General features: G+C 34.1%; 1 protein-coding gene across 1 annotated transcript in view; it reads left to right on the top strand.

The window, feature by feature from the left end:
- Nucleotides 1-200: 200 nt before the first annotated feature.
- The window catches only part of LOC129750878 (protein obstructor-E-like), a 308119-nt gene continuing 287589 nt past the window's right edge, over nt 201-20730 (top strand). Inside the window, exons 1-2 of the mRNA XM_055746009.1 lie at nt 201-631; nt 15266-15406. Of these exons, the coding sequence (XP_055601984.1) occupies nt 15361-15406 (46 nt within the window). The 5' untranslated portion in view covers nt 201-631; nt 15266-15360. The remainder of the gene's footprint in view (nt 632-15265; nt 15407-20730) is intronic.

The following is a 20730-nucleotide window of genomic DNA, read 5'->3' as shown; positions in this document are numbered from 1 at the left end:
CATCATCATCAGACCCCGCGGTGGTTTGTTGCATTACAGCGCAGCACCCTCAAAACCGCGTGCGCGGATTTCTAGACTCCTCCGCCGCCGGTGAACGATCGAGTGAGCGAGTGTACTGAATGGTCTTCTTGGGGTTGGGGTCTTTGAATGTGGTCTCTTGTAGTGCCCCGTGATGGGAGTACCATAACCAATAATGAGTTGCGCTTAAGATCGTCGACTTGAAGCTTCTCGCGGGAGCCAGGCTTTTTCATAGGCAAAAACTTGTTTCTCTTTCACTTGGATCGACAGTTTGCGCCAGCGCTTTGCCAAGCTAACAACGGTTTTAAAAGTTTTCCGCGGGTGTTTGCAATGTGCGTCGTCGTGTGACAATCGTGTGTTGGGTCCATCAGTTTAAACCTGTAATTTGTAGCAATCTTTCAACGGTTTCTTTTTATCTGAGTGTTCTGATCGAATTATCTTTAAATTGCTCTTTAATACTTTCGAAAGTGTGGATGCGATTGTAACGATTTGAAAAGTTGAAGTGGTTGCGAAAAAAGTGACATTTCAACCGGAGAATCTATAGAAGGTGCCATTATTTCTGTTATATCATCATCAGGAGCGAAATCCAGCTGTGGGCCAATTGAAGCGAAAGGTGTGTGACCTGTGATGAAATCTAGTGATTGAGAGATTACCAAACCCTTATCAAGGATTGGCAATGGATTTTCCCCATTTCATCAGTGCGCTTGATGAGGGAGCTGAAGCATTTTTGGAAGCTTACCCTCATTAGTGCAAATCCACAAAATCTCTCATGAAGAATAACTATACACTCGTAAAAAGATGTGCATCAGTAAAGTATCACAGCAGTGAGTCTGGTGTGGTTTGATGTTGCTGCTGTTGTTGATGTTGATGATGCTGAAGGCGGGGGTGGTGCTGTAATTGGGTTCAGTGTGGTCGGACTGAAAAGTTCAAAACTTCAGATGGACACAACATGGATTTCGGTGAGAGGTGCGGTTGTGTGTTGTGTTCAACGACAAATTAAGGGGGAGGATGAATGGAAAACTCCGAAAAAAGTGCCCCAAAAGAGCTTACCAACCAGTTGTGAAGGTTCTTTCTCTGTAACTAGACAACGGCAACAGGAAAAAAAGCACACAGCATACAAAATGTGAGGGTGGTGAAGCATCTCAAAGTACTCCAGTTTTTTATGCATTAAACGTGCAATAGCGCTCATCTGTTCATAATAGGAAGATAGTGAAGAAAGACGAACAAGTCCTCTCGATCTAGTCTCGGTTAACTCGTTGTTGTTGTTGTTGCTGCTGTTTCTTTCGCGGTGCTATGTATGTTTGTTTCAGTTCAGTCAGTCAGTCAGTGTATGGTTCACTTAGGTACTTTCATATTAGATCCATGGAAATACTGGAACATGTGCCCATTTATTACAGTTTTGAGAAACGTTTTCTAATGAGATTAGCTTTGGGTTAGAATTCAGTGAAAAAGATTTCGATTTTTGGAAAAAAAGCTCAAAGGAGAAACTCATTAGAAATTTTAGGGATATTTAAAATTTTGTTCTCTTAACATCGTGGTACACCTCAGGTGAAAAATTTTTTTTTTTTGTTTCGATTATAGTCGTTTTACCATATTTATGGCATTCGCGACTTTATCAACGTTACAGTTGGCGGATAGTTATTGAAAAACTTATCCGGTACAACTGTGTTCGATATTTACTCTTGGGCTCGAACTCACGGACATCGGCTCAGGAGACAACAGACTTGCCAACTGAGCTATATCACAAGACCTCAGGTGAAAATGAAAAATCTTGTTATGTCAATAACTCAAAAATGTGACACATATAGGCTTTGCAACATGGCGGAATCGATGGAGAATAGTTAAAAGATGAATTTTTAACCGGTCACAGTGCTCGAAATTTCTTAAAAATGTTTTTATTTCGTTTTGTCCTTTATGAGTATATGTCCACGGTGAATATCTTCTTAGCCTTCCTTTGCGGTTAGGGTCTATATGACCAGAACTGAACTTTCTCAAAGCAATATCTCAGGAACGGTTAAAGCTCGATACATGAAATTTTCTGACTTTTCCTAAAATGAGAAGCTTTAAAATTTCTCAGTTTTAGATTTTCGAATAGGGTTACCAGAGTTACCCAGCAAAATAGTACAACTAGCCGGTTAGGATAATGTAGACCCAGATTATTGTTTTGGCTATAAAATTAAAACTACTGAAACTTTTTCCATAAACACTACCATTTCGAAATCGTTCAAATGTCTGCTTTCAGATGCGTCTTTAAAATTTGAGTTTTGATTTTTATGGTCATCAGAAAACAACCTTAAAGCCAAAAAGTCCTTAAAAATGGGTCATTTGCATCAAAGATAACTCATTTTGTGGAAGTCGTATTGAAAAACTTTTGATTGAGAAGAGTTCAGATAGATTAAGAGCTCATATTGGAATAATAAAAGTGCTTAGTTTTACAGACCGCAGCTGGTTATTTAAAAATAAAAAAAATCTATGATTTTATAACTAAATTTTTATAAGGATCAAGAAATGTTGTTGCGAATAATTGCCACTCTTTTCAATTACATTCAATTCCTACAGATAGTGATGAATTAATAGTGAAGAAACTGATATGGTGATCAATTCTAGTGTTAAATCATACCATTTCAACATACTAAACATCAACTCTGAGTTTTATCGACTTTTAGTATACGCTTTTTGTTACCTTGAACACAACTTTTCTGAAATGTTAAATTTAAATTTTATATAATAATATAAGAAATAAAATACGACAGTTAAATTTACTCAAGAAATTGAAATCTGCTTATTTAGTCATTTTATGTTGAAATACGGGTTAGCGAATTTCTGTGTTTATAGATTCAATAATTTATTAGTCCAGTTTTATAAATATGAGCGAATTATTAAGTAATAAAAAATGGTTTTCAAGAAGAAAATCAATGATTTTTTTTCTTGTTGGGTTCCTACCACTGCGACCAGATGTTAGATCTTTTGTGGTTTGTCCCCTGTTTAATGTGGCTAATCAAGATAGATCACTCTGATTGATTTCAACAGTGTCACTTTCTTGTTGTTTAGCATTTTTCCAATCTGGAAGAACTACACGAATGAAGTTGACAACCTTCTTGGAACTTATAGAATATATTTCGGAAGGATCCAATATACCTTTTCCGAGTAGTTTTGTTTTTTTTTATATAAGACAAGGGCAGTCACACCGAAGATGCTCAGATGATTCCTTCCAAGGCCGTGAGAACGAGGGGGGGGGGGTTTAGGGGTTTAACTCCCCTTATAAAGATTTTTTCCAAGTAAAATTTTCACCGTAGTAACAGAAAATTCACAAGCAAGACAGGAATTTTTCTCGCCTCCGGCGGAACTTAATCTTAAATCACCCTTGGCTAGAAACATTTAGATCTATGACACTTTTGGAAGTTTACGAATTGAAACTAACTTTGGTTCTAATTTGCAATTCAATTAATCTTCTGTATAGGAACTCAAAACTTATCATTCAAAAACCCTACCTCGTCTTCAGAATTGGTCTTTATTAAAAAGTGTAACTAAATAAGAACAGAGTTTGAAACAAACCATTTTTTTATTTAAAAAATCGTTTATTTCATTACAACTGTTATGCTGATATGAAATATTCTTCAAGAAATCAATTTCAACTATTTTTTTTTTCTAAATGCTCAACACAACACATAATTTACACAAGGCAACAAAATTTGCATTTTTTGGAGTTTCAATGAATTAAGAAGGTAATTTCGACTAATTTGGAACCCTGAATCTGAATATGCAATATTTCTATCAGCTTTTGTTATTGAAATGACTTTTGAAAATAAGTACAATGTATTTGAGAAATTTCTGCACTGTTTATACAAAAACTCGAATTAAAAACATATCCATTTAAAAATAAAAATTTTAAACGAATTATCAATTTTCTTCAAACATTCAATTTCGAGTGATACGAAAAAAGTTATAGAAGTTTTTTTTTACGTGTTCTCATTTATCAAATTTTTTAAAAAACTTGAAAAATTAACTGAATTTTAGATATTTTGAAGCAAACATATTATCTTCCGCAGGTTTCAACAAATGTGTTAAATGAAATCAAGTTTTTTACACTTTCTGCAGTTATTTCAAAAATACTTGTAATGATATGTTTTCATTTTTTTTATTTTTGAATTTTACATTTTTTATATCATGCATCATTTTCATCATAATATTATAATATATTGGATGAAGAATAATAAACAGAATCAGAATCAGATTATTTCATATATGAAGGATTGTTAGTTAATCAGTTATCAATGTTTGATTGTACTTAAAACTGATACATTTTAAAACACTTTATCACCAAAATTTAAAGTGGCCGTCGTCCAAATTTTATAAAAGATTCGAGTTCAGAACGCTAAAATCTACCAAATCAATCATAAAAAAATAAGCACCAAAATGTTACCTTGAATTATCAATTAAAACACGGGAAACGTGTTTATTTAAAAAAAACCTCCTGAAATGTTTTAAAAAACTTATCTTTTTGATTTTCACATTTTGTTTAAATTATTGAATAAATTTATCAAGTTTTAAAGTACAGTTTTTTTTTCCAATTCTTTAATTAATTTGACGAATTTTATAGTTTTTTTTTTGTTTCGTTTTTAGTCGTTTTACCATCTTTATGGCATTCGCGACTTTATCAACGTTACGCGGATCGTTATTGAAAAACTTATCCGGTACAACTGTGTTCGATGTTTACTCTTGGGCTCGAACTCGCGGACATCGGCTCAGGAGACAACAGACTTGCCAACTGAGCTATATCACGCCGAAGTTTTTAGTCTTTTTTTTGTTTTTTAGTTCTGAATTTTTGTGTACTTGACACATAATCCTTTAAATTTTAATTTTCAACAAGAAATACATAGTTCAACCTTCTGTTCTTTCCAGGACCCAATATTTCAATCGAAAGTGACAAAATACTTAGAGCTTGCAATTTTAAATTTTAAAACATGTGATTGAAAATTTAAAAACTTTTTATTAATTTTTATAGATAATATCGTTTTTCATGAATCGATCATGATTTTTTAATTAATCTTAAAAAGTTTGAAACATAGTTTGAAGTAGCAACTTTAATCTTATTTTCAATGCGGAATGTTTACTAACTTTGTATTTGCTTTATTCTTTCAATATTTGTTGTTACTTGGAACTCCTTGTTTTTCAACTTTTATCAGTTTTAATTGATCATTTACGAAATTACCCATTCCCCAACATTTTTTTGTAAGTATAATTGAACTTGAAGTATTTTGAACTTCAAAAATTAACTTTTTAAGCCATTTGTTTTGACAATAGGAGAATCTATTATATAAAATTGTCTTGTAACGGTGTTTGTAGTACTACTCCTCCGAAATGACCCAACCGATTCAAATGAAATTATTTTTAGAATATTCTGTAGGCATGCGAATCGGTTTATATCGAATAAAATTAACAGAAAGTCGTATAAATTGTCGGTAATAATTAAATTTGTAGTTTTTTGAATCAAATAAAAGTCATGACATCCATTTTTTCGAGGTTTTCTTGGCTTTGGGCGCCGAGCGGGCGGTTTGTTTTTCGTCTCCATGGTCGAGGCGTCGCGAGCAAACGTCGTGAGAGGATAGTAACCAGGGCATAGCATACTGATTAGTGGGAATATTTGGGCGCCTATTTCTCAACCAAGAATATTTTCAATGCACGTGGTGGCGCTATGAAGCCTAGATGTGATTTTTTTCTTCTTGATTCCTAGCTCATTTGTACAGCACATATTAATGAATGACGCCTAGATATGACCCAGATTGATATTTTGCCGAACGAATCAAAACCATATAAACAATTTTAAAAATCAAAACCATTTAGATTTCGTTTTAATTAGAGCAGCAATTATTGTCTAAAAATATGAATTTAAACTGATGCATATGATGTAATGGTATGACCCTTTGCGGACGTTTGGGAAAATAAGAAATTGGGAAGATTTACATACAATTTTATAATCCAAAACGCCTAGAAATCATTTTTCGAAAATGTTCAAAGGTCTTAACTGAAAATTTATCAAGCGCCTTTAGATTTTCAGAACAACAACAAAATCCCATGAAAATGAATAGACACATTAACTGAACAAGAGCCAGTCCTTAAAAAGGATTATACAGGTTTGATGTTTATTTTAAGGCCGAATGCAAAGAACTTTTTGATTTTTTGCAAGCATAAATGAAAGTTATCAAAAAATAAACCACTTTTTCATAACTAAAAGTGAGCACATGCATTTTTCGGAAGAAATTTCAGTTAAGAAGGTACACCAGAGCAAGTGCAAACGTTCAGCATTTACAAAAAATGTATAAATTATTTCTTCATTTAGAAATTTTTGGGCCCAACTCAGAAGCAGATTTTTTTGTATTTGATTTTATTATGATTTGAAAGTGTTAAAAATAATATTAACTTCTGTTATTTCGCAGCGTGGAACAAGTGCCAATACGCCTTTTATTGATGAAACATCCACCTTTTAAGAATGTTATCTCCAAAATTGTCAAAAGGGTATCCCGAGTGTTAAAACTGAAGCGGATATTCAAAATTATTCAATGTCTTTGTTAACGAAGATCTTTTGGTTAAACAGTAATCAGTATAATTAAAGTCCCAAGCATTATTTTATTCTGGAGAAAAATTGCAGGATATGAAAGTAGATGAAAAAGACAAACAGGAACAAGTACTACATTCATTTTAAATTCTTTATACTGACGCATATGGAAATGAGCTATGTGTTTTCACTTACACCAATAAAGTGGACAAATGTATTCTTAGATATTTCTTTTTGAAAGAATATGAAAGTTTAACTGTAATGACATCCGTTTGCACTTGCCCCGGTATTGTTTTTTTAAATAACAATTTACGATAAAAGGAAACTAACATTTTTTAAAAGGTTTCGAGATATGTTAAATGAAAATTTCCAGAAAATAGTATGAGCTCATGAATTCATCGTAGTCTTAACAGATCACTTCGTTTTGAACTACAAAAATATTTATTTATTTTTTAAATTTGCTTTTCAATTAAATGTTATTGAATCTTGAAAATATTACATAATCTTAAATGAAATTGCAGATCACCTCCAACACTGTTCAGGTAACTTTGAAATCAGAACACTCCAATTTTAGAATCTTAAAAAAACAATTGGTTAAATTGGGATGAAAATATGGATATTAATTAAAACTGCTTCGAAGGGTGAGTTTGGTGAACAAAAAGCTGCTTGAAAATGGTTAGTGAAAAATCTTCTCTAATGTTTTTTATTTCTTCAGTTCTAAAAAATAAAAGCTAATTGGAAGCTGGACGTGCTGCGTTAAGCAGAATATTGGGAAAATACTCCAAAAATTGTCCCGATATTTAAAATTCGAATTCCATAAAGTTTCATATGCAAAAAATTCCAATTAATGGTAAATGGTATTCAATAAATGTTTTGACATAGATATTATCAATGGAACAAGTTACAAAAAGTGGATTTTTTTAGCACTAGGCTTGCCAAGTTTGATAATTACGTTGAGTGCTGGAAAAGGCGAATTTGCAACGGGAAGCTGATGACTGCAGCTATGATGATACCATTCGGCAATATGCAAAACATCCGAATTAAAGAAAAGTGAATAAAAAAGTATTCATGTAAGATGCATCTTAGATTTATTGAAGGTGATTTTTTGATAATTTAAGTAAAGACCCATAGACTTGAGTTAAAATTCTTAGATTTGATTTCGATAGAATTAAGCGGAACAATTCGAGTAAACGGAAAGGAGGGAACTGTAAAAAAAAACTAGGACATGTTCACGAAAGCGAGAATTGTCTCGCATTTGATTCTTTTTAAAGTGAAGAAAAAATGGAAAATGGACGCCAAGTTTTAAATGGTAAGACGAAGTTTACCGGGTCTGCTAGTTTTTTTATAAATAGGTTTTATCTCTGACTGCTTTCACTGGCACTTTTCATCTATTCTTCTTTTTTATCAAATTAAATTAAACCATCAATCATTGAATAGATTCTCCAATGTTCAAATTAATTTTTTCAGTTATCGAACATTCACATTTTCCATCGCGATTAAATATTTTTTGTTCAAATTCAAAATACTACAGCGGATTTTTTCAATCATCCTTTCAGTTGAAAATGAAGAAAAGAATTTTAATTTAGATAAATAAAAATTAACAACTATTATCATTTTCCTAACAACTAATCATGGTTAGTTTTTTACCTGATAGGACATTTATTTTGGAACTCAGATTTCTTTTAAGCTCTGTGTTTTGGAAACGTTTATCTTTAATTATCTTAGAAATTCTTTTGAAACAAATTTCTAGTTCAAAATGAAGAACATTTTGGAAATAATATATCAATGACTTACCGAACATTTTAAACTTTGATTTGAACATTTTAACAGTGCAATTTTTTTTTCAGTTTGTGTGAATGACTTAAATATTGTCAATTGCATGTATTTTTAGACTATTGAGAGAATTTGATTTGACAGATTACAATTCCGCACTCACTAACACCATCACATTCTTCATATAAGCTATCATGTGCTAAAAGTGGAAAAGGGACTATATGAAAAAAAGGATCAACATCAGTGTTCAGTTACTTCAAATTATTTCTACCAAAAAATCAACTTTCATACGCACCGTTGTCGTCTTTAACAAACTGCGCAGATTGCACCTATTTAGATCCCCGTGCAAATAATTTGCGCGCAGTAAAATCTGCTCTCAGATCTATACATAGACAATGGCACATATCGATATTCTTTATATCTTTGGATAAAATTGAATTAAAAACAATTGCGACTGGTGTGTCAGTACAAATTGTCAGTGAATCCATAATTTTTTGGCTAATTTTTCAGTGATTCTAAAAACGCCCGAATAATGCATGATTTATTTGTTCCACTTACATTTTTGTACCCGAATTTACAGAATGCATTCTGTTTTCTGTTCGTTTCTTTTTATTTGTTGATCGGTCAATTTTCGTTATTAAACTCCTTGGTTCGCATTTCATAATAATTTTCGGCAAAACAATAACGATTATGCCGTTTGGAAATGTGATTCGAAAATCAGAAGCGAGCAACGGCTGATTTGAAAAACTGACACCGGTTTTCTATGTGTGCGTCAGTGCGAAAATATTTCTGCGTGGAAACTATTTGCACAGGAGTCTAAATAGGTGCAATTTCCGCAATACGGTGTTAGAAATTCCATTTCTTATTTTATTGTTTATTTTTGGTATTGCTATTATTTTTAGCTTAATTTGACATTTGAAAACCCCCCCTGGGGACGGGTCCTTCGAACGGGCCTGATTCCTTCTCAGCCCTACAAAATCAGCATACGTCAGAATGACTCTTGCCTATTAGTTTTAAATGATAAAGACATTCACAGTGTCCTGTTATTAGTCCTGTAAATGTTTTAGGGTATTTTTTAGATAATGCTAGAATCTTTTTCGATTTGTAAACATTTGGAACAATCAAACGCTTTGATTGTCTTGCTTCTAAAATGTTCTTCCAGTTTGTTTCAACCATTCGTTTTTCAATATTTTTGAATTCCATTTTTAGAAAGCAGCGAGACGCCGCAGAAGGGTTCAGGACCTAAAAGCGGTGTTGAGGAGCCCTGTCTAGCTAGTATGTCAGCTTTTTCATTACCCTCAACTCCACAGTGTCCTGGTACCCAAAATAAAGTAACTGAATTATTTTGAGCAAGTTTTTCAAATGCCTCAATACATTCCCAAACTAATTTTGATGAACATTTCATTGACTTTAAATATTTAAGTGCTGCTTGAGTTTCTTTCCAAACATAGGTTTGAACATATGAGAATGACGGAAATCTCGGCTTGAAAAACTGTCACCCACTTTCCCATTGGTATAGAAATGTTTGCACCTGGACCTGTTATTCCTGTGCCAGCTGCATTATCCTATTTTGATCCATCAGTATAGAATAAAACGGATCCAGCTCGCAATTCGGGACCACCTGAGTGCCATGTACTACGATAAGGTTCTAAAACACTGTATGAATGATTGAAGATTAGTTTAACTAATGTCCAATCCTGATTACGGCAAATGATTGGATTTATTTTGTATTTGTCGAGAATTTTTGAGTGTCCTCTGTTGGCTCTCTCAATTAGTAGTTTGTTGTTTTCTAGCCATAGAACTTGTTTTTTTTGCTTCAAGTTGTATGCATTGATGGATAGGTAGGAGCCACAGCATCGCTTCCATGGATTTTGTTGGTGTACTACGCATTGCACGATATTTATTTTTTTCCTTATATTTCCAATCACGACATTGGAAATAAATACTTTTTTTTAACTTTTATTCTTCATATTAGCCAAAGTTTAGCTGATATATCTAGTGAAATATTATTATTTCAACCGGTATGAACACGATCTTTGTTAAAAAAACGCCATCTTTTTTCACTTATTGCTCATCATCCTTTCACAGCCATAACTTACATCTGATCCCGGAGAATAATAAATGATTATTATTTTTCTTTGCTTTGCTCATATTTTCCATTATGTTAACATAAAAACATAGTAGAAAACGTAACCGGCCGGGCCCACTGTGGAGCAGAGAATGCAGAGACGTCAGAAACAAAGAGAAAGAAGAAGCGTGGACCAGCATTAGAAGGCCTTATAAGGAGCCACTAGCAGTTTCAAAAGGAAACGTAGGATGTTTAGGAGACTAGGAGCGTAGGTTTAAAGTGGTTACTTTGCCTACCAAGGTAATTTCCCATGCCACAATACCTTTTCACAAACATTCAGCGAAGATGAAAGTATGTTTTATTTACATTTTTAAGCGTTCCTAAGCATTTGTAGACCTTCTAAAATTTCTTTATTACGTATATTTGACGAAAAATTAAAACAAAATTATTAAGGAGTTTTTCTTGGAATTTTTCAAAATTTGCTGAATTTTATATAAGTTTGATTAATTTCTCACAAGAGTTTCAATTTATCTGGAAGCACTTTGCGTAGCAATACATTTTTCCATCTGTGAAGTAAAATAGAACAGTTATAGCCTGACATTCACTTTTGGAATGAATCAATAAAAGACGTCTAAAACTTTACCCGGTTCGCTTAAGTAAAGGGTGTCCACGATGAAATTGCTCTAACTTTTTAACCGTTGGGTATAATTTAATGAAAATTTGGGTGGATTTGGATCATAGTGCATGGTTTACATCCTGCAAGTTTTAAAGTCCTGTGATCAAAACTCGCGGAAATGCAGTCGATAGAACAGCTCGAGCATGATAAAATCTAGAGCATTCATCAAGAGAACAAGGATCTCTCGCATCGTTCCATCGCTAAAACGTTGGGAGTCGCGCATTCCACGGTGTCGCGAGTAATTAAGCGGTTCGAGGGACGATTGACCACCGATCAGAAGCTCAGAAGTGAAGGAAAAAGTATTCCGTACAACACCAAAAATCACAACCGCGTAGTTGGGGCCTTCAATAGAAACCCGATAGCCTCCGTTCGGGATGTGGCTAAGAAGCTGCATCTAAGCCGAAGTTTTGTCCAGAAGGTCAAAAATAAGGCTGTGCTTCGAACGTTCAAGGTATAAAAGGCCTTTAATCGCGACGAGAAGCAGAACAAGTCCGCTAAAGCCCGTGACAGGAAGTTGTACCTCAACATGCTGACGAAAGTTGAATGCTGCATCATGGACGACGAAACATATGTGAAGGCCGACTTCAAACAGATCCCCGGTGTCGTGTCCGGAGGAAACTTTTTCGGAATTACTTATGGAAATCCTCAAAGCTTCTTGCAGAAACTTACCGCACATCCGATCGTCACAACAATATTCTCTTAACTGATGCTCTTACCTTCTTCCGTTTTTTTCACTCGGAGAAACCGATTACGAATGCACCAATACAGATCCACTTGAAATGTGCATTCGCAAAGTGTGAGTAATTTCGATACGAATTTGTTTTTCACGGCCAAGGATAAAATCAGCGTTCCGGAGCATGTCCGCACTCAGAAGATGTCCAAATTTGCGAATAAATTCCTGGTTTGGCAAGCCATCTGCACGTGCGGGAAGCAGAGTGCACCTTTCGAGACCCAGGACAAGATGAACGGACAGATGTACATGAAAGAGTACCTCCAGAAGCGGCTGCGTCCTCTCCTGAAGGCCCAAAACGTCCCAACAATCTTCTCGCTGGATTTGGCCTGATGCCAATACTCCAAGGAAGTGCTGAAGTGGTATGCAGACAATAAGGTGGTCAATTTCGTGCCGAAAATGTTCAACCCTCCCAACACTCTGGAGCTCCGCTCCATCGAGAAGTAGTGGGCGGTTATAAAGCAGAACCTTCTTAATCGACCTAAGGTAGTGAAGACATTCGAGCAACTGAAGAAGTATGGGTTTACATGCAAAAAACGGTTGATTCACAGGTTGTGCAGAATCTTATGGTCGGGGTTAAGGCCAAGGTGTGGGCGTTTGCTTATGAACTGTAAATAAAATTCAAGTAAAATGGTAGAATGAAGTTTAATAGTTATTTTCTAATACCTGAAAATTTGATGGCAATCGGATGAAAACTCGAATTTTGCGAATCAACTTTGTGTGTGGCAATTTCATCGTGGACACCCTTTACACACATATGCACACTTTGCCTCGAAAGAAACGGAAATCATACTTTAGAAAACCTTTCAAAATTTAACGATTAAGACGTGTTTTATTGATGTATGTAAGTGTTCATGTTTGTATATTACTAATGAAGAACAGTTTTCTTTTCAAAACTATTGTCGAATTTACTGGATTGCATTCTTAATTTACGAGTCATAGAAGATTGTTCTTAACGTGGACGTATTTCCCCCAGTGTTCTTATTAGGAACGCTGTATTTTAAATATAAAATCTCGCGTGAGCTGTCATTACGTGGTATGAAACAAAATGTAAACAAACATAAATAATACGAAAACTGAAATGAACTAGTCGCAACTTCTTTCCATTTAGAGTATCTGTAGCCTGAACAACATATTCTGGTTAACAATTGAAAATAGGTTAAAAATCCATTTAGAAATTGTAATTTTTTTTTGCAAATATGCAAAATATTACTAAGGTTCTTAAATTTAACGTTTTGAATCAATGATTTTTTTAAAGCAAAGTCAAATAGATTTACAGTTCTCAGAAAAGTTTTTAAATAAGTTGGAATCGAAAAACCGGGAAACATCCTTCAGTGATGCCAGAAAAAGTGATCACGCAAAGCATGTTTTCTAAAATTTGTAGATTTTAATGTCTTTGATACATTTTATATTTGAAACTAGAATACCCAGAAAATATTTGAATTCCCTATTTGACTGTGTACTACGCACGCACATTGGTTTTTAACCTGTTAATTACCCATTATTTAATGTTTGAATATGTTCTTAGCTAGACAGCAGATCCTGACCTAGAGGATAGCACCTTTGTCTTCTAAGCCAAATGTCATGAGATCGCATCCCGGTCGTAAAATAACCTGGCACACATAGTAGGTTGGTGAGTTTAGCATTAGTGAAATGCTAGCCGGGTATACCTTGGAATTGACCCCTTAATGATGCAGCATATGCATGTGGATAGATCTTTTCCAGAGAACTTAGATTGCACTTGGAAATGGTACCTAGATGTGTGTGTGTGCTCGTAGTGCTACCGGTAAACAACTGCAACTTCAACCAATAGTGCAGGGCTGTCAAGTAGCATAGCTAAGTAGTTATGAGGGGTAAAACCTCAACAGATTAACTAGATGATCGCAGTGGACTCTCTCTCCAACAGGAAAAAAAATTATCTTAGCTGATGTCTTCATTAAATTAAAAAAAAACATCATATCATCAAAACCAAAGGTGACAGGCTGACTAAAAATTCGGATTTCATACGCCAAGCCAAATTCTTTTAATATCATATCAAAACAAAGGCACCAAAAATGCTGTTTCCATGAGTAAAGGAACCATTTTATCTCAACACACATCAGGGGTATTAAGGATGGCTTCGAAGAAATTTTCGCGTTTTACCATATACAACTTTAAATCAAAACTCGGGTACGTTAATCTCATTTTTAATATCTGCAAAATCTTCAAAATCAAAATCTGTCATTCTTTTCTTCTTACCTTAGCTTGATTAACTACTCAAATGCACCTGAATCATTGAACCCGAAATTCTTTTCTACGATTTTTCACAAAATCATCTTCATTGAAATGTTTTTTCTATTTTTGATTGTAAATTGATGTTATGATGGAATAAATGTGAAACTAATAACATTTTTTTTGTTTCCGGTCGGTTTACATCTACGCACAGACGTTGAAAATAAAACTTTGAATTTGAGTAATATAACTTAAGAATGATGTGAAATTTCCAAGCTGAATGAAGCCTGATCATCGAATCTCAAAATCAGGATTCCAATTGCATTCCACATTTAAGTCAATCAAAATTTTCAGAACAATTGACCGTGCAAAAATGCGTCATGAAACGCAATGATCCAAAGCCCTTTTCGATTGCCCGGAAAGCCCGAACTGGTGCTGATAATCGGTGCTCGACTCAATGCTTCGCAAAATCAAAATTGTGATGCACTTAGAATTTCGATCACGATTGGCGTTGATTCAAACTCAATTCAAAACCATTCAAGAATGGCAAATGTCCCGTTAGCATCGTTTTACGAATTAATATTTCCAACCCAGAACAACGAACGATTTAACATTCAATTGTAGTGCCTGTCGCAAAATAGATTTATCGTCTTAGTGCAGCATTACAATGTTGAGTCCCTCTCTGGGATGGTCGAATAAAAACAACGAAAAATATCCACCGTTGAGCAGCATTTTTTTTACTCGTTCGACCAGCAGCATTGGTTCGATAAATATCGGACGAAGAAAAGGGAAACTCAGCAAGACGTCATCCCATCCGTCTTATTATTGGTGTGGTACTTAAGTTTATTTTTTTTTCATTCCCTAACAACGACCGGAAATTGTGGAAACAAATTCGTCTCGGTCGGAAAATAAAATAATATAAGAAAGAAATAAATTCCATCTTTCTATAACGTTTCCAGTGCAGTGCGAACGTTTTATCCTCGGTGTTTGGGAAAAATAGCACGGCAAGACAAAAAAAAACAGCATTAGGACTTTGAATCAAAGCGAAAAGAGAGCCAAAAAGCATAAACATAAAAATAAAGCACAAACCCCAACCACCCTCAGCCAGCATCCCTTTGCAATGCTCACGTTTCTTAGGAATACTTTTACTACGATTGGTCAGCTAGCAGCAGCCCAGCCAATACCTATAGCGACAAATATCTCACTTTATTTCTCTCGTTTTGTGGTTTGCAGGAAGCGCACATAATCGTTCGAAAAAAGTGTACGAAGTCAGTGGCAGACAGACGGTAGCCGGAGCTAAGCTGAGCGAGAGAGAGAGAGAGAAAAAAATGGAGGCGAAAATAAAAGTAATCGCTTTAGTATCACTATTGATCGGTAAGTAAAAGGAAATTATTTTTCTTTGTTCTCCTCCTTTCACTATAGAACTCACCCTCCTTGTCCCGACTCGATTTTTATTGGGATAGGTGTGTGTCGATATTGCATAGCGTTGATAGAACATGAACGACAGTAACAGAAATTGGCAGAAGAGGAAGCTGTGATAATAGTTTCAACTTAGATTCATCATGTCATATTAGGCATTTAGCAGGCACATAGCATCGAAAGACAGATTATTATTTAAATAAAAATCACAGTTCCAAGTAATCTATCGATACGTTTAAAAAAAATTCTGACTGTCTGTTCCCTTAAGATTAGGAATCTTCTGAACCAACATCTGCCTGGAAGGAAAAAGACTTTCAAACAAAATAAACATGTTTGTATACATCGAGAATTGATCAAGCTATTAAATTAAATTTGGCGTGGGAAGGTATTTCGATTCAAAAAATATTTCTATGATTTAATTGTGACATCTATCTCCCTACCGCCCCACCCTCCCCTGGACTGGTCCAGATTTGTATGGGAATCTTCCTTTCAACATTTTTTCCATGCGGCACCCTTAGATGCATTTAGGTGAAAAAATGAGTTTTTGAAAGTTTAAGCTCATTTGGCTGAAACACGAGCTGGTGTAACCGACTTTAAATTTGTATAGACATATTCGGTAAAATGTATGAAAACCCAACATACTTTTACTCTTTATGCTCTAAAATATGCTACCACTGTGCGACATGGCCCAGAATTGAAGAATTTTTAGTTCAAATATGTAGAAGATTGTAACGGGATTGCACCAGCTCGTGGTTCAGCCAAATGAGCTAAAGATTTTTGAATTTTTTTTGTTATCTAAAGGCACCGATCTGTTGAAATTAAAATTTATGATACTTTAATTTATCGGCCTTTTTTGATGACAAGTGATGTCTTTTTTAGTAGGGACATCTAAGATTATGAAATTCTAGAACGTTAGATGAAATGAAAGATGGTGAAAGTGGGCGGGTAGAATTTATTGAGAAGCATTATCATAACATATCAAATTTGTGTTCCTCACGGGTCAACTACTATGAAGTGGTAGATACAAATAGAGTTGCATCTACCACCACTTTTTAGTAGGCAAAGCGTGGTTCGCCCTACAAGATGACAACTTGAAGTGCGAACGAACAAAGGCCCGATAAATTAAAACAAACATAAATTACGGTGATTAATCCTTCATTAAATTTAATAACTTTGGCCAAAAAGAAAACCTGCCAGTCCTGCCGGTGAGCCGTTGGATCTTTTTCGAAAAATTCATAATATTTACGGCTTAGGCGGCATCCATAAATTACGTAACGCAAAAATTGCACTTTTTTGACCCCCTCCCCCCCGTATGTCACAAATTGTAACGCTTCGACGTATACCCCTATGAAAATTACGTAACGCTGATAATTACCCCCCCCCCCCTCAATCTTCACATGGTTTTAAATTCTGATTTTCGAATATTTCAACATTATTTTTTTAACGTTCTTCAAAACGGAATTAATATCGATCTATCCAAATCGCTTCTTAGTGCTGATTGATGATAACTCTCTCATAAAATAAATAGATTTTCTTGTTATGAGTTGATCTTTGCTTGTAAACTGATGATCTACCTTGTTTACTTTAATTTGTTCAAGAAGCCTAACTTGTTATGCGAAATATATTCCACTAAGTAATATTCGTCGCAAGAATCAAAATTGCATTTTTTTAATAAATTGAGAAAAAAATAGTAAAATTTACGTCTTAAGGTTGAATTGAGTTTTAAAGGGGTAAATGTACCTAAATGTAGAGGTTTTTTTCAACGGTCATTTCACGGATATTTAATACACCTTTCAAGAAGTCTATTTCAGAATCTTTAAAGAGGAAAAATTACAAACCAGTTTCAATCATGTTTAAGCTTACAAATTTTAAACTGATTTTGGTTTGCATATCATTCTGCCAAAATTGCATGACATAAAAAAGCTGCGATTGAACTGAAATTTTTAAGGAAAAAAATCGTTACGTAACGATGAGCATACCTCCCCCCCTCCCCTATGTCACAATTCGTAACGTTCGAGCTAACCCCCTCCCCCCCTATGAGCGTTACGTAATTTATGGATGCCCCCTTATGTTCTTTCTTTCTTTTTTACCTCATGTTTCTCTAATACTTCCCATCACCTTCGAAGAATGGGTTAATTTTAACTATTAGATTTGTATGGGAAAATTGAATATTTTTCCACACGAACTTGAAAGTTCAAATTTTCTCAGTTAAGGTTACTTAAAAATCCGGCAAAAATCATGAGTACGGAGCCAAAGCGAAGCTTTATAGAACACAGGGTTTGCTAAATTTAAATCGACTCAATCTAGTAAGGCAGTATCCATTCACTGATCACAATATAGTTTTTAGACATTTTAAAGATCAGTTCATATAAAAATAAGATAAAATAATCATAGAATGAATTAACATTCTAAAGTAGTTAAAATTTTATTGTAGTCTTCGTGTTAAGTTCAAATGAAAGTTGTATAAATATTCACGTGTGACAGTGCTCCTGCATGTTTGGAAGAAGGAAAAACAGGTTAAAGGTTTGAAATGAGGATAATGTAAAATAATGCAAGAAACAACAAAATGGAATGAATTGCACAAAAGATTGTTTGCAACGAAATTCCAACGTATCTACTTTGCACAAACCCGATCAATCTAGTAAATTTTGTACCACAATTAAAAAAAAAGAATAGAGCTCCCATTTTTTCATATTTTCTTCTTTTGCTCTTGCAATTGTTCGAAAATTCGTTTTATATTTGAAAGAAGAAGTGTGAAAGAAGTGTTTATTTCTCTTGGCGCTTTAAACTTAATGCGATAACCCTTCCGGCAAATTTAACGTTTTTAATTAGCGATCGCTAACTTTGAATGAGTTAGTAATTTCATTAGTGGTTAGTAATTTTTCAGTTAGCGATGCCGAACACTGTTTGTTTCATGTTAACTTCTCATCGCATTCCACTGCTCATGTTTACGTAGGTTACCATATCCAGAATTACTTTCATTACTGGTAATCTTATAAGAAAAACATTGGGTTTTTTATAACACATTTATTTATCACACAATAACTAATTGTATGATTATTCGAGGCTCCCCTTCCGTCCAGTGTTGAAAGGACTCTTGAATATGTGAAATGATTCTACAGTTATTTTGGACCGAAATTTTAAACTTCTCCTCATCATAGTGTGTACTTTCCATAAAAAAATTAAGAAAAAGAATCGGTGAAAATCACTTTTCTAGTTTTGTCTGCCTGATCTCCTATATTCCAAAGTAGCTATCTGGGAGTTGTCACACACGGAAAATAAAAAAAAGGTAAAATTTACCTTTTTGCGAGGTGAATTTTTTCCACCCCTCTTTTGAGGTAAATTTTACCTTTTTTTCATTCACCTAGCAAAAAGGTAAATTTTACCTTTTTTCAATTCACCTAGCAAAAAGGTAGATTTTACCATTTTCTCATTCACCTAGCAAAATAGTAAATAATACCGTTTTCCGATTCACTGATTTAAAAGGTAAATACTAGTTTGTTTGATTGGTTTCTTCAATAAAGAATAATTAAAAAAAAACACAGTTCATGAAAAAATTGGTATTTATTTGAAACAAATAGAGACTGTTACCTAATATTTATTTTTGAAATATATCACCGTGTTCTTTAAAAATTGTTGAGTCAAGTCCTTTGTTCGCCAAGCTTGTCAGGTCCGGCTTTTCCGGAATAATATCTGAAGGCTGACGGGAATACAACACGAAGCTCTGTGGGCCGATCTGAAACAATAGCAAAGTATTATGAAGAGAACCAGCACAACTAAATAAAATCTTAGAAAACACTTACCATTTTGTTCCGATTTTCACATATTGTGCACGAAGCAAAACTTGTTCCTAAACGGCAAAACAGCTTAACCTCAATAAACGGATTCGTCAAATAGTTACTTTTTTTCGAGATGATTTGTACCGTTTTGTTTAGCTCAATCCAGGTCAACTTCACCTCGCTACGAGGTAAGTTTTACCTTATTTGGATTTACCTTTCTTTCAAGGTGGATTATACTTTTTGATTCAGCTCAATTCAGGTGCTTCAGGGGCTTCACCTCGCTACGAGGTAAAATTTACCTTTTTTGGATTCACCTTTTGTCTCGGTGAATTGTACCTTTTTTCATTCTTCGTTTCAGGTATATTTTACCTCGCTGTGAGGTCAGTTTCACCTCGAATAGGTAGAAGTTACCTTTTTGGCTTTTGCGAGCGTTCACCTTTGCTGTCTCGGTAAATTTTACCTTTTTATTATTTTCCGTGCAGGTACGGATAATTCGCTGATTCAAAACTGCGCTGCTGCCATTTGTGATAGTAACACGATGTTGCGTGAGCAAAATTTCGGTTGAACGATAAATTATAGACGACTTTGCATTCCGTGAGTAAATATTAAATATTTTTTAATGATTATAAAAAAAAAACACTCCTTTGAAAAATTTAAGTTTATCTTCACTTAATAAAAATATATAAGCCCATTAGGAGAGTCAACTCTATCTGATTGTTCCATTTAAAAATAGTTGGTCGGTAAAAAAACTAACATGTGAGAAAATGTTTAAAAATTAATTCTTTACGCTTGTTTTCATTTTTTTAATTTTTTTTTCAATTTTTTATCTGTATTTTAATGTTATAAGTTTACATTGAACTTTTTGCGCTTTCCGCTGGACAATCAGACAAAGATGTATGAAAGATTTTTTCGTTGTTATTTTAGAGTAACTGTTGGATTGGTTTTAGTTGTTACAATTAATAAATAGGTTAGGTAAAATTTTAAGAAGTTTCAGCTTAAGACAGTATAAAGTGTAAAATTGTATACGGAAATTCTGTGCTAGTGGTTGTATAAATTTTATTTTCGGAAAGGTTTCTCAAAAAAATCAGACCATATAAGGTCCGATAAAAGTACAAAACATGATACAACCATTGAACGATGTCAATTAAATAGCATCAAAGAAATTTTAAATTGTGTAGTAATACAAGGATCTTATGTTTTTTTCATTTCAACCCCCATCAAATATCAAAATCCACCCTTCAGCTTTAACATTATTGCGCCTGACTGTATGAAGTTGCTGGAGAAAACCTGGCAGAAAATAGTAAATATTTATGTATTTTTGAATAGAAATTGCTCACTCATAAATTGTTGGAGCTTTTCCAAATTTTAAACAAATGTTAATTGACTTGTCTTGTATCAAATTGCATTTGTTCATTTTACTTAAGTTTTCATCCAAAAATGTATGAAATATTTCGAAAAGTTTTAGGAATTGTAAAAAAATTAAATTTTTTTTGTCATCGA

This window comes from Uranotaenia lowii, chromosome 3 (assembly GCF_029784155.1).
Source record: "Uranotaenia lowii strain MFRU-FL chromosome 3, ASM2978415v1, whole genome shotgun sequence".
Taxonomy (NCBI): Eukaryota; Metazoa; Arthropoda; class Insecta; order Diptera; family Culicidae; genus Uranotaenia; species Uranotaenia lowii.
The sequence above is the reverse complement of the archived record's forward strand: the minus strand, read 5'-3'. Positions and strand labels throughout refer to the sequence as shown.